General features: G+C 40.4%; 1 protein-coding gene across 2 annotated transcripts in view; it reads left to right on the forward strand.

Annotated features, from left to right (window-relative positions):
- Nucleotides 1-22,632, forward strand: part of SARNP (SAP domain containing ribonucleoprotein) — a 58,368-nt gene that overhangs the window by 16,686 nt on the left and 19,050 nt on the right. The window contains exons 5-9 of one of the 2 annotated variants that reach the window (XM_081898988.1): nucleotides 708-759; nucleotides 5,233-5,306; nucleotides 6,339-6,367; nucleotides 7,313-7,338; nucleotides 9,832-9,900. In XM_081898988.1, coding sequence (XP_081755114.1) covers nucleotides 708-759; nucleotides 5,233-5,306; nucleotides 6,339-6,367; nucleotides 7,313-7,338; nucleotides 9,832-9,900 — 250 coding nt within the window. The remainder of the gene's footprint in view (nucleotides 1-707; nucleotides 760-5,232; nucleotides 5,307-6,338; nucleotides 6,368-7,312; nucleotides 7,339-9,831; nucleotides 9,901-22,632) is intronic. The other variant, XM_081898989.1, reaches the window with a different exon arrangement.

The following is a 22,632-nucleotide window of genomic DNA, read 5'->3' on the forward strand; positions in this document are numbered from 1 at the left end:
ATTCCATCTTCAAATCTAACTTTTTACAATGTATTTTGTATCATTTTCCTGTTACTTAGGTCTCATTCAATATATATGTATGTTTCTACATATATTTTACAAATTCCAAAATAACTTGTTATCATATCAGTTAATGCAATATGCAACTTTCCCTAATCTTACCTTCAATTGATACTACATTTTCCAGGGTTTCTTTGCCAATGTAATTTCTTACTAAATCCCTACATTTATCTTAAAGAAAATATTGTTTATGACCACATAAAATTAATTCTGAGGAAGTTTGGATTTCATAATCAATTATCTCTTATTCCACCACACCACACCACCCATTTTTTAAATTTTATTAATCAGTACCACCAGATGCTGATTTTTAATGTCTCCTTATCCTGGTATTGCCAGTATTTCGCTGCATTGTGTCAATATAGCTTCCTATTTTTTAAAGAGGTATATTATTGAAGTAGAACACCTCTTATTAAAATAGTGCTTACTGAGCATTTTTCAAATATAAATTATTGTTACACTGACAACAGCTTTAGGGAAGACAGGACAGACTTCTGGAGCTCAAACAGAAACTGCAGTCATAGTCAAATGTTCTTCAAAAACCACTTGCAGGAAATAGTTCAGGCTTGGCTACAGAGTAAATTGTTGAAAATAGACACAGTTGATATGTTATTTATGCTTCAGTCTGTCAATTTATCTTCCTCTAGAGGTGCAGAGAAGAAGGTGGTGAAAATTGCCTCAGAAATTCCACAAACGGAGGTAAGGTTTTCTCTTTTTTCAATTATTTTCATCTGAGTTTAACAACTAGGCTCCCACATTTGGAAATAGTGTTCTGTCTCCACCATAATTTTAGCACATGTAGCTCAGATTCGGCCAGTGTTTTATAACGTATGTTACTGAGTTTTTCTGTTTCTAGTTTGCTGTTACCAGGTTGTTCACCTTCCTCTCTCCTCTGCTTTTGGGCACTAGAAAGAGATATTGGGAGCATCTGCTTCCCATTGTAAACAAACCACAGTTCTCACAAAGCATCGTTTAAACAAAACACAGTTCCTGGAGTTCAGCCATCATGGAGAATGTTGGCTTGTTTACTGTGGAAGGATGGGGAACGGGGACTGCTTGAGCCATTTTACATAGCAGGAAGCAATACCCCCCCCCCCATTTCCTCTGAACTGCTTCTGTATAATAAAGTCATAGGTACATTCACATTAACACTAAGCCATGTATTAGTGCTATGTAGTTGAGCCCAAGTATGTTTCTCTCCTTCCCCTGCTTTTACATTACAAGGAGAAGGACTTCAGCAAAGTTTAGCTTTACTTTTAAAGAACCTGGCTTAATATTACATTTGAACCAGGGATTCTTATTTGAAACAGACACTTGTCAGTTCTTAACTAGCTTCAGACCATAGGCTATGAAGTTGGTTTGTTCAACTAACTGTTTAGCTTAAACCAGAGTTCTTGGTTCAAATGTAATGTTAAAAAATGAAATAAACTCTGCTGAAGTCATCTTTCTGGCCATGAAGGAAGAGGAAAGGGTTGAGGGAAATGTGTAAACATTACACCATGCTTGGGTTTATACAGGCTAAGCCATGGTCCAGCACACCAGTAGCCAACACTGTGCCTGCCAGAAATTGTGAACTGCAACTCTGATCAATCCTGGCACTATATTGGCTACCCCTTGTGCTACGCTATCAGAGAGTTGGAAGGAGGGACTTTGATCACCGCAGATGGTGACAGCAGTCACGAAATTAAAAGACACCTGCTTCTTGGGAGAAAAGCAATGACAAACCTAGACAGCATCTTAAAAAGCAGAGACATCGCCAACAAAGGTCCGTATAGTTAAAGCTATGGTTTTCCCAGTAGTGATGTATGGAAGTGAGAGCTGGACCATAAAGAAGGCTGATCGACGAAGAATTGATGCTTTTGAATTATGGTGCTGGAGGAGACTTTTGAGAGTCCCATGGACTGCAAGAAGTTAAAACCTATCCATTCTGAAGGAAATCAGCCCTGAGTGCTCACTGGACGGACAGATCGTGAAGCTGAGGCTCCAATACTTTGGCCACCTCATGAGAAGAGAAGACTCCATGGAAAAGACCCTGATGTTGTGAAAGATGGAGGGCACAAGGAGAAGGGGACGACAGAGGACGAGATGGTTGGACAGTGTTCTCGAACCTACCAGCATGAGTTTGACCAAACTGCGGGAGGCAGTGGAAGACAGGAGTGCCTGGCATGCTCTGATCCATGGGGTCACGAAGAGTCGGGTACGACTAAACGACTAAACAACAAGTCTAATCTACTGCCAATGCAGGAATACCCTACTATTGCATCACTGATAAGCAGCTTTCCCCACTTCTGCCTAAAAACTGAAAAGGTTAGCTTTGGATTCAGTGGTTGTAGTTTGTACTGTGTCTTATTAGCCTTAATTCTCCTATGCCACATATATCTGTTGCAGTAGTCTCTATTAGCTTTATGATGTGTAGCTCTATTGCAATTAGTAAATGAATGCAGCCTGTGTTATCTTTTGGCTTGCATTGGCAAGAGAGATCACTAGACCAGTTTTGGAGAACTGATTACTTATTATTTCACAGTGTGAGATGAAATGTATTTGCTATGCCTCCATATCTGCCCTTCAAATTGTTCCCTTCTCATTCTGTGGCTCTTTCTCCACACTCGCGTTAGGAACCGCTTCCAACATTAAAGGAGATATGGACACGTCTGTAATTCTGTCTCTTATACAGAGTTTGGCCTTCTTCCAAGGGAGCAAAGGGTTCTGTGGATAAACCTGGCATACACTTTCTCTCTTACATCTGTTTGGCTTCCTTAATCCTTTATTTTCATCACTTTCCACTGCGCTCTCTCTAACTGAGGAAGCTGATATGAAAACACAAGTCTGTCTCCCTGCTGTTCAACTGTCACCTTCAAGATCTAATCTGCCTGTAAGCTGACCACAGCAATTGAGGACTGATGTCACAAATCATGGATTATTACTTTGGTGGGGCAAGTAACCAGAAACAATAAATAGAAAATTATCTGAAATGGAGCTGGTACTGAAAGAGTGACGTCTTCTAAACTTTGTGGGAAGCCTTCATCAAGGGATCATTAAATTATTCTACTTGCGTCTTCTCTTGCTCCCTCTGCTTTCGATTTGCAAGTCTGCCAAACTCCATTCTTTCTCAAATCCCTTGATGTTTCATGAAACTTTTAAACTTTATAATGTAAATACCTTCCAGACTCAATTGACGTACCTAATGCATCGTGACCTTCTCAGAGCAACAGGGTTTTATTTTCAGCACTGTCATTAAGGGTGCTGCACTTGAACTGCTTTCAGGTCACATAAGGAATTGAGATTCTTCTCAACTTGTAGAAAACCTCACTTTAAAGTGAACAAGTTTACTGTTTGCAAGAATTAGCAATGGGTTGTGCTGTCCAATGAAGGGTTCGTGCATTTCTTAGGTTGACAGTAGGTGTCAGGGAACTGCCATCAGAGCCAGAGGCGGAGGGAAGGCTCCAGAGTGATGCCGGAGAGGGTCCCAGTAGGGAGAGAGGCAGCCCATCTGCTGGGGAAGGAAATCAGTGTAACACCAGTGGAGAAGGGGGGCAGATGGGGGAATCGGAGAGGAGGCTCCAGGACTCCTCACCGGAGACCAGCGGGGAGAGCACGGGTACTCCGCTGCCCACACCCTCCCTGCGCAGAAGACTTCCGCGCAGGGAGAGTAGGAGGAGACTTGGCGTGAAAGAACTTCTTTGCTGGAAGAAGTTCAAGAAACGCCCACTGACGGATTCTGCCAGCGATTGAGACAGCCACGAAGTGAGAGGCTGTCCAGGGAGAAAGGGTTCAACCAGGCAACCTAGCCAGGAGTGGCGGCAACTTACGCACGAGCAACCCCCTAGAACCATTACAGCAGGTTATACCATGAACTGTTTTAATTTGATTGTCATAGATATGTTGCTGCATCTATGAAGCTTTTAGCCATTAGGAATGAAGCTATCTTCTATTCATGCAGAAATACTTTATATGTTGGGCTTTCTGCATGTTTCATACAGTTATTTATTGTAAGTAACTGTATTTCTATGTCTGATCATCTTTCATTTACGCCACAAACGAACGAACGTTGAATCATGTGTTCCATGCAAAATTATTTATTTGTGAAAAGTAGCCTTTTTATGAGCCTATGACAGCAAATGTTCTTGGACTCCTGCCATGTTCTGTAAAACAATTTTGCTTTTCATTTGTAAGAGAGATTTTATCTTAACTTCTGATGAAGTTCTGTTTTGCATGTTTCCGGATCAGCTGTGATCTGTTTGAGCTGTCACTTGCTTTCTGCAGCTAGGTGGGGAAATAGGTTGCTCATTTTGTATTCATGCCGGGGCTGCTATTCCTGTGACTTCTGGGCAGAGCTTTTTCTGGTTGAAATGTGCAACATTACTGCCAACATCAATTTCAGCTGCCCTGGTTGTGTATGTGTCTGAAGCAGGTACACATATCCCTTCATAGTAGCTAAGATAGGAGTAGCCAATACAGCGCCCTTCTGATGCTGCTCAACTCCTATCAGCCCCAGCCAACATGGCGAATTTAATGGATGATGGTAGTTGTAATCCTACAACATCTGTGGCACACCACGTTGGCGACCTCTGAGCTAAACGTTCTTCTAAATACTGATGGCTATAGCAATGGGCATGAGGTTACATACCATATATTGTGTTGGCTAATGAGAAACCGGGCTTCTGAACAGAAGCATGCTTATTGGAACAGCCATTTGCACTATTGTGTCTCTCTCTTGTTAAGCGATTGGCATTGTGTTCTTGGTAGTTTAAAATTTCGCCTACCTCAATATGCTCTTAGCAACAAAGATGGATCATTTCATATCTACCAATAGAAACATAGGTTTACTGGGTGTTTACCACTTACTCTGTGTCCATATTGTCAGAGTTGTCATAACCTCTGGCTCATTAAAACATGTTGATTGTTCCATCAGGAGAAACAGTCAGAGATTCTCAAGTACAGATAGGAAATAGAAGTTGATAGTCTCAGTGTTTGGATGGACCTGGTGGTGTCTCACCACAACAATTGCCTTGCTTCCATAGCATATTTTCTTCCAAATCTTGGAATAAGCAGAAAAGTTTAATAGATAGGTGCAGGTGGGAATATACTTATGACTACTCATAAATCTGGGGAAAAATGCATTGTTTTCCTATATTGCCTACCATATTTGTATTTCTTTATCTTCCACTTTAGAGAATGCAGAAACGGGCAGAGAGATTCAATGTACCTGTGAGTTTGGAGAGTAAGAAGGCTGCACGAGCAGCGCGGTAAGTCTTTATTTATTGTCATTATTTGTTTTCTGTGACTACTTTTTAACCATTGTGCAGATCAAAGTTTATTATAGATGCATTGTGCAACGGATATGTTCTAGTTTTCTGCAGTGACTACCTTTGGAATTTGAGTTGTGGATAACCAAAAATGGCTTCATTGCTTTGTAGAGATGCTTGTTTGAACCCTGAAAACTTTGCATGGCTTAAATAGAATTTCACAGTTGTCCTCATACTTCCATAGCCTATCCAGAGTATTAAATCTTAGTCTTTCTTCTAAGAGAAACTGTTTCATAGACTAAGTAACAATGGAAGATAGAAAGGGAATGGGGAAATATCCAATATAATATTTTAGAAAAACAAAAGCAGGGCGTAGTAGATTTCTCTCATAATGTGCTTTTCCAGGTAGAAGTCTGTCTCCCCCCAGAAGATGTTAAAATTACCATAAAATCTATGAACAACTGGTTGTATGGTTAGTTCTTTTCACATGCTTTGAAATTTTAAGACAATCCTCAAATCAGACAAATTATTATCATAAATTAAGTAATATCCCATGTTTTCACTTCTGTGCTGCTATTCATGAGCAACACAAATGGTCATGAAAGGGATTAAAAAATGAGGAAAATACCATACACAGGTGTGTTTAACCTTACCATCTGCTGATAAGATACCTTGCTCTTCATATCAAGAAAAGTACATTGAAGACTTGTGAAAGATCCAGAGCTTTAAACATCCGATTATTAAACAATGTGTAATGGCAAGTAATATGCTACAACGAAGAATAACCCACAATTTCCCTTTTGGACCATCTGTTCTGCTTGATTGGTGATTATCTTGTGAACAAGGCAGAAATGCTATGTAGATCCAACTTCGATTGCTGATCTGATTCAATCTAGTAGTCTAGGTATGTCATGGCAGATTTACAAGGTAATTCGCAACTTAACTTGTATTAAAATTGTTTTCTAATCTATGTCATGGTTTAGAGACCCAAAACCTCAGAGTCCCTAACCAGGGTTTCTCTCTTCTCCACAGGTTTGGTATGCCTGCAGCTTCAACTAAAGGTATGTGATTCTTGAAGCAGTATCTCATATTTTTGCCTTCTTTTGAATGATTGTGACCATTTTTCTTCCAACCATGCTGTAAAAACAGGGTTGAAAATGAAGTTTCATTGTCTTTGTACCTTTACAAATACATTAGCAACATGGTTCCAGCCATGGTTATTCACTGGATTTTTAATCTCCTTGCAAGATCCTCTTGCTGATAAATTAATATAACTTAATCTTTTTTATGGAATTACATAGTAAATCCCAGAATAACCTGGATTTGGAAATACCACTGGAAATCTAACCCGTGGCATCATTATGAACTAAATGCAATGGATTCTGCAGGTCTCTGAAGGGCCAAAGCAAGGACCAAAAGCTGTAGATGCAAGTGACAAAATTATTATTTGTCCCAGTGCTTAACTCTGGATTAACAATTAGAATGTATGTTTGTATTTCTGTTGGAGGATAAATCATTTTAGAATTAAGGTGCTAACACATAGTACCAGCATGGACTTTCTAGAGAGTTGGTGTAGGCCACAGAACAGGGCAGACCCCTGATGGAGTAACTGGCAGATACTAAAAGTCCCACTGAGCTCAGTGAGGCTTGTACTTTGGTACCTGGTTATAGGATTGCAATCTTAAGAAAGTTCACAGAGAGAAAGCTTCCTTCCCATCACATTTTGTTAAGGTGGGGCTCCCCAAGCTTCCTTGAGAAGCTTTTCGGAGATTGCAGGAAAGAGGAGAGAACAGGAAACATTTATTCTGCTAATGCCCTATTAATTTTGGAATCTAAGCCATTATATATTCTAATAAAAATTTCCACTTCAAGCATATTTTGAGTCCCTTTTGGCTTTAAGACAACTACTTTGATTCTAACCACTTTTTAAATTTACTATTTAGGCAATCGGAAGAAAGCTTGATTCAAATATGATAATTTAAAATGGTTTTTGTTCCCTATTTCAGGTCTTGTGACAGAAAGTAAGACTACAGTAAGTAGCTACTTTGCTTACAGTTATAGCTGGCTTGGTTTTACAATGGTACTTCATTCATTAAAACTTGCTAGTGAATCCACCCGGGGGGGGGGACTGACAGACAAAAACAGTATCTGAAAACTCTTTAGTGAGTGGGCACCTCAAGACAAGCATATAATTTTTATTTGGATCCAGTTCTTTGAAATATTTTGCTTTCTTTTTTCACTTTTTGTGGTTCTTTGGTGCCTAATGGAATAGAAGATGAGATGCATGTTGTATGTCTATTGTGTTCTTTATTCCATTGCTAAAAGCAATTCTATCGTATTAGGAAATTAGGCATATTAATTGGTTTTCTTCCACATACAACTTTAGATTCTGTTCTAGTTCAAAGGTACTAAACCAGGCAAGAAGCCTTGCTGGTTTCGCCCCCCCCCCCATTTTTCCTTCTCCTTGGCTTCCCCATATTCATTCTGCCACAAAGTCCATATCCAACAGATGTGTCCATTCTTTTTTGGTCCGTCAGATGAAAAACTGGTTCATTCTCTGGTTGCCTCCTCCATTAACTACTGCTAATTTGTTCTATTTGACCTTGCTTTGTCACATCTCACTGTATCTAAAAAGCTGTTGCCCAAATTCATTTCTTCACTTCTCTTTTTATTAAGTCATATGACACATCTACTCAAATCCCTTCAATCACTTCCTTCCCCCCCCCCCCATTCTGCACCAATGCCTTGCCATTGCCATCAAACGTAACAGATTTGCCTCATCTTGTGTTTCTGCTGGCACATCTTTGCTTATGACCTTCGTTGACAACAGTCAGTTCTTGAAAAGTCTTTATTTTCCTTCGTGTGTCTCTTCACTTTCTCCCTTACCTCTATGCCTGGAAGTTGCTCCTTCCCACTGCCACCTCTCCACCACTACCTTCCCTCCCCTTCAAGCTTCTTTCCTCTGTGAAGCTTTTGGCTTAACCCTATAGTTGTTACTTCCAGCCAAAATGATGTCTAAGTGTGGGCATTTGTTCATATTCATCCTCCGATAAGACATGTCTCTTCTATTGTCAAAATTTAGATTGTCAGTTCTTTGAGATAGGAGCCTGACTCCTTTTGACTTATTAATCTACAACACGGCTGCACTTTTAGAACGTGTTGTTTATGTTACTTTGCAAAGCACTGTGTGCACTACTGTTTATAGTATTAAGAGCAAAGGGCTAGTTGCCCTGCTAATTTAGGCAGTGTTTCTTGAGGATCGTTCTAGTAGAACAAATGCTAGTTTCAGTCTTCTGTTCTGCTGCTTACTTGGAAAGTACTTTGACAATATCATGAAATAGATTCCCACCTAAAGATTCCGGGGTCCCTCATAGTATAAATCTTTGCAATATATGCTCTTTTAGCAACTATTAGATATTCCTCATAAAGGATGCTATGTTGCTTGAAATAGCTTTAAGGGAACTATGCAAAACTTCCCTAATGTAAATTTATTGGCCAAATTAGGACTGAAACGGAATGTAGAGAACTTTTTTTAAAAAAGAGTTTTATCACACCCACACCCAAAAAAGAAAAGTCTGTTTCAGTTATTTTTGAAACGGGCAATCAAGCAGGGGTGCAGATTGGCCTCCTTTAAAGTTGGCAACTGCAGACTTTCAACTTTATCTGCAGGGCTGCCATTACACCCCATAGCAATTTGCTAAGAGAGGAGAATGACACTGCTGCCTGTCATGTCCTTAAAAGTGCTGCTGTAGCACTTTAAAAGAATTGATCTGCAAAGCAGTGCCCAGCAAGATTCCTTCTTGCCTCCCAGTGAGAACTTTGCCAAGAGAAAGAGACGGATCCCAATTTTACAGAGAATTTCTTGCTCCCCAATATGTCACTGGGGGGGACGGGACACAACGCAAGCTGCTAAAACATTCAGCTCATGCCAAGTGCTTCTTAATTCTGAATGTAATTAGACATGGCATCTTCTCAAATCTGAGATGGTGCTGAAATTTGGTGAAAATATATATTTTCTCTTTGATACTTTCCTATGTTTATCTTTAAGAGTTGAATGGTATATACATGTTGCTATAGAGTTCAAAATGCAAATCAGATCCCCAAAAAAATCACAATACGTTAAACATGATTTATTGAAGATACACAAAACACAATTGACTTGGCAACAACAGATGTGATGGCTCCATTTTTACTGTTGTCAACACATTTTAAAATAGAAGAATCAGTCTTCTTTAAAATCCCTCTACTAAAACACTAGCACAAATCCTTCTTAGAAGCAGTTTGCAGTAAAATTCTGAACTTCTGGATGCCATCTTCTTATTCTCCTTCCCTCTGTAATTGGTAAGAGGGGTTGCTGCAGTATAGAAAGAGGATTTTTATTAGGGTTAAGCAAATCCATCAATACAAACACTAAATTTCAGGTCTCTTCCATTTTCCTTGGCATAAGTGCATATTGTCTTTAGGATTCCTTAATCTAAGAATATGAGTGGAGATTATATTAAACTGTTTCCTGTGACTTTTCTAGGTAAATATAGACAAATTAAAGGAAAGGGCTCAGAGATTTGGCTTGAATGTCTCCACAGCCTCCAAAAAGGTAAGGTTCCAGGGCAAGCACTACTAGAGCAATAAATATTTGAAAAATTGAAAAACTGCAGCATATATATCACTTAATCCTGTAATCCTACTTGTTTTATCTTACTTACTTTGATGAAACTTCCTGGTCGATCAAGGATATTAATCTCCCTTATCATCAGACTATCTCCAAGCCCAATTTATAGAATTAAAGGGTTTGTATTAAGAGATCATGCAGCAGTGCTTTATTGCTGAATTAGGAACATATGGCTTTCTAATTTCTTTTTTTTTTTTAGCATAGATTTCTTACTAATTTTGGGGTAATATTACTTGGGACCAGTCCTTTTAGAACAGAATAATTGAAATGTTCACTTGTGTCTTGGTCCCCCGCCCCACTACCCCGCCTAAGGAATGAGGCTGCCCACAGTGTTGCAGAAAGCTTTCCAATTTAGATTTCACCCAAACGTCTGGATTGTACCACTTCAGATTGCTGGAAGGTTTCTACAGGCAGAAAGCTAATACAACAAGGAGAAGGCTAAGCTAGAACCCTTCTCACTACTATCTAATTTTTTGTGTGGAAAGCTTATTTAACTTATTTTAATTTCCGCATCTGGGAATATTCAGTCATATGATTCCCAGCTCCTGCAGTGCACACCAAGCAGCTTTAGCACATAGTGAGAACTAAGCTCTAGTTCTGTGTGTTTCTGGGTTCTATCTGCCACCGAGTTCAGGACCCAGCATTCCCAATATTGACTTGGGTTCATTATGCTTCCAATAAAAGAAGCATAATGTCTGAAAAAGGTTAGCATCAGTTCAATGGTGGCCAGAAATCCTTCAGCAGAAATTGTTAGAACAGGTGATGTTGCTAAAATCTTTCCCAAATAATTTTCTGCCTTACAGATGAGAGACATGAGGAAGGGGGGGGGCGTATCTAGATCTGGAAACTGATATTAGGCTGGGCTGTTACTCTCTGTGGGCCTGAAAGCTGCTGACAGTTCTCCAGTTCAGTACCACCATAGAAGAAAACAGGATTTGGGAATGGGGGGGAGGGGAGAGAGAATGCTGTATATTGATTATTTCAGACTTGGAAATATTCTTCTGGAAAAAGCCTTGTGAATGAGGAAGGCTGTCATTTTGTCTTAACCCCTTACCAGATAAACTATTCCATCCCTCGTGGGATTTGCACATTTAATGCATTCCATTCTGCAGTAAGGCACTAAACCTGGCACCAGGGGGTTAAACCATGTAGAAAATAACTGGAGGTGGAGGCCATTTTCCTCCCCACCCTCTGCTCTGGGGGAAGGGTGAAATCATGCAAGTGCATTAAAGCTGGAATATGTGGAGGGGCAGGTCAGGGTGAGAGGCTGCTCAAACATCATTAACCCTGTCACCAGGAGTGCACATTTTTCAGGAAGAATATATGCTTTGTCAGCATTTATGGCCAAGTTTCCTTTTGAGCGGAATTGTTTAGATGACGATTCATAAGAATTGCAAGCTCTCTCTAAAGAGCTTCCCACAACTATTCCCTGTTCAGTACTTGACAAAGTAAAAGTGCTAAATATTAATTTGAATGCTCTTAAAGAATACAAACGAAGCTAGCTTCATCAGAGAATTGATCCTCTTTATACACGGGGAGAAAATACCAATAGGAGAATGGCATATCCAAGGTCAGAAATTGATTGCTAAGTTCGGTCGAGAAATCTATGTTTCTGTGCATCTGTATTCTTTAAACACTAACGTTTTGTCTCCAGTTCTGGTTTTCCTTGCATATATGAGGCAGAGTGACAAGCAATAACATTATGATGATTTGTCTTGAGATTTGTTGTGATCTTCTATTAGGAAGTAGAGTTCAGAGGCTTAGAAGTGTTTTCTCTCTCTCTCTGAAGAGCACTCGTGAATTCTATTGAGGAATATTGTTGGTTGCTTCAATTAGCCACTGGTATTGTGTTTCCCACCTGGGTATTCTTTATAGCTTTTCATTACAGAGTAGCCTGGTTGCATGGGTCTTTGCAGATTTTTAACACCACGCATTGCAGCAAAAACTTTACAGTAAACCATTGTCTCTGGAGCCACATTTCATTTCCCATTCAAATTGGTTTTGAACAAGAGAGGTGGGGGAAGAGGAATATAGCCAAGGGCAATTTCAAGCCTGCTGGGATCAGGGGAGCAAACCTAGATCTGAGTAAGAGGCTCTCCATCTAATCTGTAGCTTTGAACCCACTGCCACTGTAGAATCTATTCTGTTAAAAACATCTCTTCCTAAAAGATAACAAAGCTCCTACTAGTACAGTAGAATAGACGTGGTGACTGTCGCTGTCTAGTATAATAGATGTGGCAGGTGCTCGCTTGTTTTTTCTGTCAGCACGGAGCCATCAAATTAATTTTTAAAATAAATCAAGAAAGCATTTTCCTCTCCAGAACTAATCACACCCCCTCCCCATGCTCTCAAGGGAAGCCTCCTTTTAAAATTTACCCTCTGACCTGAGGCTGCTATCCCTTGATTTCTGCAAGTTACACTTAAACTGCTCCCTTCCCTTGTAAATTTCCCCTCTGTAGCAGCTGCTCCCTGTACCACTCTGAACCTCTGGCTTCCCAGTGGGAGAGCTGATAGCTGCAGGCTTCAGTGCTGCAGAAGGCTGAGCGGGTTGCTTGCATCGTAACGCAAAAGCGCATTCTCAGAGGGCTTGCTTTTTCTTTTTATGCATGAAACAAGGTTGTAGGTATCCAGCAGAGAGAGTATTACCACAAAACAGAAGCTTGGGGCTCTTTCAGAGAGCCTTTGGCTTAGCATAAATGTTCCTTTCTGCATTGCATTATTTGGTGCCATTCCCAGTCGGAACAGATGACTAAAATAATTTGTGCTCCACATTAGCTAATGTAAGGGTCTTGTTCTGTTTTACAAGTAGCTAATTAACCTGCAGCCTGTCAGAGGTTTGAGCTAGGGAGGTAAAGTACCAGCACGTCAAAGTCACACTGCAAATGGAGCAAAAATTGCAAGGATCAAACCTCAAACACATTAGCACCAGCTTCTCCCAACTCTCAAATGTGGGTTTTAAGTCGAAAAGAAACAAAAGACTCAGTGCTCTACTTGAAACTTTGAGGCCTCTGCTTAAACCCAAAAAGTTAACAGTGCTTGGAAAACAAGTAGGAATCTCTTTAGAAATGCAGTAATACCCAAATTTGTCATACCTGGACCTACTGTACAATCATATGATACCACTTAATAAACCAGCTGCAAAGTGTATTGCATTTTTACACCTCTGATGTGACAGAGCTTATGGTTAACATTCAGAAATTTGAGTCTTTCTCCATTCATTTTTGTCAATAAATTACAATAGGTATCCTACATGGATTAAAAAATATATATCCTACATGGATTGCTTTGTTCTTTTTCCTGTTTGTAATGGGAAAAGGGCAATCCTTTTTTTAACTTGGCATGTGTATAAGATTGATGAAAGTTGTAGTTTGATTGCAAATGAGTAGTAGCACATAGATTGACAAAGTAATTGTTAACCAGTAAAAGTTTAAAAGTGAATTTTGGTCAAACTTAATGTAGCGTAATTCTTTTTAGTGAAGGCTTATTATAGAGGCAGAAGGGAACAGTTTGTGTTTTCTAAAATGGGCTTAGCAAAGCTCATTTTTCATAATGTGGTTTTGGGAAGGTAAATAGGGTGGCAGTTTTGTGCATATATAATGAGAAAACAGTTGGCTTAACTGTTTACACTTTCAAAAAGTTCAGAGCAGTATGCTGAGGAAAGATTCTTTTCCTGGATTGTTCTTTTCCTTGCAATATTTTCAAATACATCCCACCAGTTCCCATATGGAAAAATATTAACCAATAGGAAACAAGAGCAGGGGGGAAAGTGCTGCAAAAGATCTGATGACCATTTAAGCTAATCTTCTCCTAATGTAGGATTTTATAACTATTAACTGAAATCCATGCTACCAATTAATACCCTTTTCCTCAAAGTACTATACTTCAAGCAGAGAACACAGCAGCAGCACTCTTTCCAAAATTGTCAGTAATATTTACTATTGTATTATGAATTGATCTTGTTCACACATAACTCTAAGCTGAACTTTGGTTTAGTGTAAACAAGCAAACGTGTGGGGTCCTGGATTGGAGATTGCAGCCACTTGGCTCCTTTTCCAGTCATTTTGCTGCTGCGCTGAGGTAAGCCATTGGACAGACCTTGACTACAGATCATAGTTTATCCGGATAGAGCTAAACCACAAGCCTGGGTTCAGATGAGGAGCTAAGTCAAAGCCACATCTTAACATTTCAGTAGCAGAGTGTTCCAAAGAGATTAAGGCAGTTGCAACTTCTTCTCCACGAGCCTTTTTGTTTGTGCTAAACCATGGTTTGGCTTAGTGTTATGTGGGAACCAGACCGTTTTATCTCACTCGTCCCTTAGAAAGCTGAAAATGGCTAACATGGGACATGGCACCTTATCCAAACACTGATCAGGTTCCAGGCTGCCAAGCTTCAGCCATGCTATGGTTCTGAGTACTCCTATAGCATTCAAAGCAGGTCTTGATCTAGTAACACACTACTGCAGAAGATAGCAGGAAAATTAATTGCAGCATTTGCTTCTTAAGCTCAAACAAGCTGAAAAGGAAATATTTATCCTGAAAAGGAGCTATGTTGCTATAGAACCACACTGATTTTGTGGTCTGGGAGCTTTCTGAACGTTAGACAAGATTTTTGTTACAATATAAGAGCATCAGGATCCAGCCATTTTATTACTTCCAAAGGATGAGATATCTTGGTTTTCTTGGGAGCAAACCAGGCTCTGTCCAAGGTGGTTACGTGGTTGGAAGGCTTTGCCAGCAACTTCGTAGTCATTCTCTGTTGCTCTTACATTTCCCCTTACGTTTACAAGCTGCACATGGTTTCCTCATACAATGTTACCCCTGTTCCCATATATCCTGAGAAATATTCCATACCTTTTCGCAGGTTTCAACTCAAACTCTTATTTCCTTTTTCACTTTTGTCTGTGCAGTTTCTGTAAAAATGTAATATTTATTGGTTTTCAAATCTGGACCAGTTCCCATCTTCCTTGACCATTGACCCTACTGATTTGGGCTGATGGGAGTTGGAGTTTAACAACATCCAAAGGGTCACAGGTTAGCCACCCTGTCTAGTGCACTTGTCTTCACAATGGAACATGGTTCTGAGTAAACATGTATAAGCTTGTGCTGTCAGGTTACACAAATGGGTTGAACCCTGACTAAAATGGGTCACGCAAGTGGCAGCACTACCATTCTTCCCCTCCGCCTTTGTGGTGGTGGTGTTTATAACTTTGGGGGTGGGGGGAGAGAGAAGGAGAAAAACAGTGTTTTAAAAGGAAGAGGGAATGGATAAGGAAGAGAAAAAAGGGGAAAGGCAGTACATTAAAACAAAAAAAGGAAAAGGGAGGCACCTTCATGATGGGGCTAAAGGTTCAAAGATTGAAAGATTTCTGGTCTGTTACCTTCTTGATGTGCTCTCCTTTGAAGCCATCATTTGTCCGCTACACAATATTACGATAACTAGAGCATTCAGTGCCAATTTACTGCAGGAAACCACCTCCCACTTCAGCTGCCTTTTGCCCCAGAATGTAGTTTACTGCACCTTTGGGGACAAATAGCAGCCAAGGAGGGGGTGATTTCCAGCAAGAAACTGGTCCAGGTGCTTAGTCCAGATTATGAGCATGTTCAGGACTGCAACCCCACAGTTCCTTATTCTTCAAAATAAAAATGGCTGTTCAGGCACCATTTTTAAAAAGTATGAATTTTGGTACATCTAGCTTGGCCCTCGGCTTGCCAATGTGTGTAGATTTTCTTTTACAAATCCAAGGGGAGGGAGAGGCTGCATAAGGTCTCCATTCAAGAGGCTTTATATTAGAACCTAATTCATATACGAAAGAGATTGTATCTAGAATTTGGGTTTGCATTTTATCTCTTTGGAGAAATTCCACTGGGAAGAATCATAATATGAGGCATACTGGTTCAAAGCTAATGCTGTATTCAGAATTGCTTCTGAGCCTCCAGTTCTAACTCACTAGGTAATAAGCCCCAGTAAACACATTGGGCCTTACTTGTGAGTAAACATGTATAAGCGGATGTTGTCATTCTCACTGAAATGGCATTTTTATTAGTATTTTTAGATTGGCTTGCATGCCATAGGTGCAAAGCAGCAGATTGCACACTTTGAACCTGACTTCCAAATGTAAAGTATGAATCTGTTCTAAAGTAAAGCATCTACAGTATACGCATATCCAGTGTAGTGGGTTGCCCTTGATATGCTCCCCCCTCCCTGCCGCCTTGAAATGATGTCACTGTGCTCCAAGTTGAGTAGTCATGAATGTAGGCCTGTTGATTTTAGAATAATGGGAAGTGACAAGGTGAAGAATAGTGCTGGCAGTCATGGACATTTCAACACAGGGATGCTGAAAGCAAGGCCACTCCTCCCCCACGCTCTGGGTTGTTTATAAGAAGAGTCCAGTGGCTTGTGCCAGGCTACACTGATCACATAGGTTGTATAGTTTGCAGGTCCTAATAAAGGATGGGTGTCTTCTGTCTCTCAATATATAGTCTAACCATTTCACTCAATAATCTATTAGGCACGGCTGAAAAAGTAGGCAGGTCTTTACTCTCATAAAATATATTATTTCACAATTGCAGCCTCAGTTTTTGAAGGCATTGTATTTCCTAGAAATATGTTAACCGGAGTGATACTGTCTCTCAGGTTTCCCAAATACTGCCTTTCCTAATCTCAAGCTTAGCTTCAATAAAAATGATTACATATTCAGAGTTAAAGCCCTTTAAGGCTCTAAGCAAATTAAACCAGTTAGAAATAGTCAAGCTGGATAAATGTCCAATAAATGTTTTGCAACTTCTGTCAGAAGCTGACCCTTCACCCTGACCCCCATTCCCTTGTTCCTATTTTTCTGTTATTCCTTGTATCTAGTCCACATTCTCTGTGTCTCTTTTTTAAATGAAATGCTGGTTCTGGTCCTGTGATCCACCTACATTTGGTTGAAGCTAGTTCTGGAACAGGTAGTATTGATGTCTGTGCATTGCACTCATACCTACCGCTCTCTAATAAAATTTCTGCACTCTAGTATGTTGAAGTGATAATTTATTGCCTCTGTTACTCTTACCTCTTCCTTTCCTTCCCTCTTTCTGTCTTCCCTCTACCCTAGATGAAATTTTGATTGTAATCTTTATGGCACTGGGACTTTGTTGTTCTAAATATCCATAACTTCAGTATTGAGTGGTTCTTATGACTGAAGTAAGGAAATGAAGTATTATTGTCACTTTTTTCCACACAAAAGTGACTCAAAACGACTTATAGAAACATTAAAAACAATAGCAAAAACAACCTAAAATTCTCACCAATCATATGTAAAATTCTATGGTTGGAACACATTCAAAATGTCCCTATAGGAATCAGTGGAAATCATCAATGCATTATGTAAATGCTTGCCTAACAAACGATTTCCTGCAAATGCATTATGTTTGGATAGCAAGACCTGTGTGTGTAGTAATTTAATGAATTAGTCAAGCCTTCCAAACCCAAATCACACCATCACTAATGTCACCAGTTTTAATCAACTTTCTGATAATAAGCATGATTTTGTGTCCTGTGATGTGTTGCAGTCTTCACTTGAGTGAATGAAGTTCTGGAGAACAATAGACAACAACACTAGTGATACTACTCTGCAAAGGGTCACTTGTCTTGGCTTTCCTGGCAGGTGCTTTTCTGAGCAACCTTCAGCTTGAAGGTTGAACCTTCAGCCATGTCTTTAACAATGTAGTTGGAAGTCATATCTGGCTATATAATTCTGTGGCTGATGCCAAACCAACCAGTGTTCTCCAGTACATGTCTCTGAGGAAAGCTTTGAATGTGGTTGTAGCAGATACCAAGAAGAAATCCAAGCCCATATACATGGGAGAGAAAACAATGAACAAACAGCCTCAGCTGTTTTGTGCCTACAAAAAACCTTTCTGGGACTTCCGGGTCGGCGCCATCGCCGAATGGCGGGCTCCCTCCGAGCTCCGGAGGGAGCCTGCTCGGCAGGGGCTGGGTCCTACCGCACCGGCGATGCGGGGACCCTTAAAAACCACGGCCACGGAGGCCGTGGACATGGAGACTCGGCTGGCACCGTCAGCGCCCTCTCGATTCGTGAAGGAGCCTTTTTAAAGGCTACGGATCGGGTGCCGGGGAGGAGCGTGGTGCTTTGAGTCCTCTGCTATCCCTGCCGAGCGCAGCCGCATGCCATCCGGCGGAGAGCGCTGACTTCTTCTATTGAAAATTTGGACCCAAAAGAAGAACCCGTGAGTAATTGGAATATGGACTAAAAAGAGGGATAAATTTTTAGAATTTGGAGCGAACGGGGGAGGTGGAAAAAAGGAAGTCAGCCCCCCCCCAAATTGTAGAAGAGCCAAAACAAAGGACTGGATAACTAAGATCGAGAGGAACCTTATCTTGCCGAACTAGCAACTTCGCGAGGGAAATTTATAAGATTGAGCTGGAGGAGAAAAGTGGAATTCGTATTAAAAAGCAACCCCCCCGGAATCCCTGGAGCGATTCGTGAAAATGCCTGGAGAAGAATAACGGAGGTTTTGACAGCTGTCAAAGAGCTGTCAAAACGGAAGAATGAAATTGAGACTTTGTTATGAGGACTTTGCCGGTTACATTTGTTATAAATTGGAGATAAATTGTTTCAAATAAGGATTTATAAGTTATTTGGACTGGCGGATGTGATCTGGAAGGGAACTTTGTTATTGTAATCCACCTAGAGGAGCTGAGGGACATTGCATGTGTTTTCGACGGGAAACTTGAACAGTTGGATAGAACTTTTAATCTCCTGGGAAACTGCAGAAATGGAACATTATTTTGTCTACAGAGGCCTACACTTTACTGGAAACAATGGATTAATCTGTTGAAAAATGAAAGGAACATGATGTAATGTTTTGCTCCTGAATAACAAGCCTCTGTAGAGACACTAGAAGCCTTTGGAAAAAGAACATTTCTGCGAGGGAACAGGGAAGTAAAAAGGAGGAGAGTGATTGACAAGAACAAGGAAACAACAAGAACTGGACAGAACTGGAGTGGGAACATTTGGGATATCCAGATTTGACAAGCTTATGGATATAAAATTGGAGTTTATACTCCTGGATATAAAAATCTGGATAGAAGAAATGGGCCCCCTTTGATAGACTCCTTCTATGATTGGACATCTGTAATTTTAAAAAAAAAAAAAAAGACCGGTAAAGAACCAGAGGGATGTGGGTTTAGTGAAATGTGGGTTCATCAGGAAGACATTAGAAGTGGAGGGATAGGAGGAACGCAACAGGGAAAGAGGGGAGGGAAATTTGGAATCCAAAGGTTGTAAAATTATTGTTTGTTTTTATTCTATTTTCATCTGTACTATATTTGAAAGGGGGGAACTCGTGGAAGGGAATAGGTCGACCTTAGGGGATGGAAATTTGGATAAATTGAGTTATTGATGATGAGTGTATTTTGGGAATAAGAATTTGTTGAATATTATTGCTTTCTTGGAAGATTTGGAACACAAGAGGGGGTGGGGAGGGGAAGTCCTGGATATTGGAAAAAGTTTATGAATTGGATTTTATTTGTTTTAATTTGGAAAACCTTAATAAAAATTATTTAAAAAAACAAAAAACCTTTCTGTTCCAATCAACCTGTCAGTCATTCCCATCCAGTTAGCAGCAGCAATCTAAGTATGACCAATACTGATTTTCCAGCACAACCCTGTGCTCAATTATCCTGTATGAGACTCATCCCATGAGATTTGGAAGGGGTCCATGACAGACTCTTGGGATCTGGAGAGTGGGAAAAGGGTATTTTGTGGAATTTTTGCAAGATCCCCAGGGAGAGCAGTTCAGTACCACCATCAGCTATCGATAAACCAGGTCCTCCTCCAAATACCAAGATATGTTTTCAGCCTTTTTTTACTATCTCAAAAAACACACACACCAGGGACCACGCTCCTCATCTTGGAGCCAAAAATGGTCAATCATCACCTTCCAAAGTAAATTTTTTTGCATAGAGATCTTGCACTTCATCCTAGCATGCCTCAGACTCAATTATTATCTGATATCCAATCATCTGAAGAGGCTTATTAAATGTCCCAGTCAAACCAGGTCATCATAGTTTCCTTTGCTTCACCTACAGCAGGGATAGGGAACCTGCCCCTCCCTGTTTGTTCAACTACAACCCCAGCAAGCATGGACAATGGTTTGAGATGGTGGGAGTTGGAAGTCCAACAATATCTGGAGTGCCACAGGTTTCTCATCCCTGAGCTACAGTGAAGAACAATTGCATTTTCCAAACTCTTCATTTTCATCTCCTCTCCACTCCCAGAGTCTTTATAAAGATCCTATTGGCACAGAACCAAAGAAATGAATATCTAGCCATATCTGGACAATCTTCTAGTCTGATCATCCTCTAAATCCTAGTGCTGTCAAGACATGACCAGGATGATGTATACTCTGCAAGAACACAGTTTCATCATCAACAAAATGAAGAACACTTTGATTCTATCTTGCAGATAGCCAAGTCACCGGAAGCTTTTTAACAACAAAGTTATGGTTGAGACCTCAGTCTCATCTACAGTCTCCAGATTTGGGGGACTGATTATCTGCATGTATTTCAGACATTTCTTCTAGGATACCCACTGCAAATAACCAACAACCTCAACCCGGAGACCACTCAGATAGTGGGTATCATTGACTCATCGGAGCCAGGAGATTCCTATTCAGGAGTCCATCCAAGTGCTTTTGACAACATATCCCAGTCTGAAAATTTGAGGTGCACACTGCAAAAGTGTACAGCACCAAGACCTGTGGTCCCCAGAAACAATTTAATTGAACATCAGTTCCCTAGAACTTTGGGCAATCATACTGGCACTGCGGCATTTCTTCCATCTTCTACCAGGACATTAGGTACTCATCAAGACAGACAATGTAGTAGCAAATGCCTATCAGTACATTTTCAAAACTCCTTAAGGAAACCACCTCCCTGTTACTTTATACAGAGAAATGTCTTCAGTTCATCAAGAGAGAACATCATTGGCTTAGCTGCCAAAGCTAGATACTGCAAAGTGGTCTCTAGGCCACTTAGTGTTTCACAAATGATTGCTCAGAAAAGCCATCATGAAACTGTTCGCTGGTTCCTCAAAATCAGCTGCCTAGATTCACATCAAGTTTCTTAATGTGGGAGAATCTGCAGTTGTGGACATCCTATCAGCAGACTGGTCCAGAAAGTGTTATATGCTTCACAGATTCTACCTCTCATTTCACAAGTACAGTGGTACCTCAGGTTACATAAGCTTCTGGTTACAGACTCCGCTAACCCAGAAATAGTACCTCGGATTAAGAACTTTGCTTCAGGATGAGAACAGAACTCGTGCTCTGGCTGCGCAGCAGCAGCGGGAGGCCCCATTAGCTAAAGTGGTGCTTCAGGTTAAGAACAGTTTCAGGTTAAGAATGGACCTCCAAACGAATTAAGTACTTAACCCGAGGTACCACTGTACTTAGGAAGATTAAGGACCTGCAGGCTATGGTGCTACTGATTCCAGCAAAGTGACTAAGACACTTGTAATGCTCCAGTGTAGTGAAGCTGTTGCCGAAGGACCCATGGATTCCTACCAGCCAGCAGGCATCTCATACATCAGTACCCCATTCTTCATTAAGATACGGAATTCCAGGTTATATAGAAATTGAGCGAATCTTCCAACTCACTAAGTTATGCATCTAGGTGAGAAACACCTTGTTTGTATCAAGACATTCCTTCACCATTAAACTTCATAAGCTTATTTGGTGAACCTTTGTCCTGGTGTCTACAATCAAATAAGAGTCTAGACACTGCAGGATCTAGGGAAATCTTGAACTGCCACAAGACAATCTTAAGCATCTGAAACTTGGGTTTGAACGTAGTCTCTGCCCCCCTCCCCAAGTTATCACCCAATACGTTAGTTCATTTTACCCTTCTCAGTTCTTCTGCAGTATGCTAGAGTTCTCAGCATTTTCTTGAAAGCCTTAATCAGATTGAGCTTTGAACCATTCACTGCCGTTTCAATCAAAATTTGACTCTGAAAATTGTTTTTCTCATGGTGTATCTGAGCTGGGAACCTTCTCTTTAAGTAAGGATTTGTATATTTCTCATTAGGATAAAATGGTATTGTGGCTTGGTAGAAGGGCCTTTCACCATACTCAGCTGTCCTCCTTCCCTCAAGAAGAAAATAAATTCATTGGTTAGTAAGAATTTCTGTTTATTACAAAGAGCAGACTCTTGTAGACCTGGGGAGAGTTATTTTTTATTTGAAACCTTAATAAATATACCAATTTAAAATCCTGTTTCAGGTCTGATATACTATCCAAATCTTTGCAGGTTGCTTTTCTGTTAAACCTTGTAACCAGACCTTTTTCAGCTGGAATGTGTCGGAGCACAGTTCTGGCACCTCTTATATGGACACAATTGCAAGCCAGCATTCTCCCTGCCCATTTATTGCCTTTACGTACTGTTGAAAAGCCCGAAACAAACATTTCAAATAAAAAAGGAAGCAGGCCTGCGTATCCGAGTCTACTTTTTTTTTTAATCTATGACTCCACCCAGCTCCTAGCTGCAATTGGTCAAACTACGGGGCAGGGCCAATTCATATTTCCTTTTCTTCAGTCCGTCTTTCATGGAGCCGTTTTAAGCTTTCCAGCCAGGCCTCTACCATTGCGCACACACATGCGT

This window comes from Podarcis melisellensis (genome assembly GCF_964234715.1).
Source record: "Podarcis melisellensis genome assembly, chromosome: 2".
Taxonomy (NCBI): Eukaryota; Metazoa; Chordata; class Lepidosauria; order Squamata; family Lacertidae; genus Podarcis; species Podarcis melisellensis.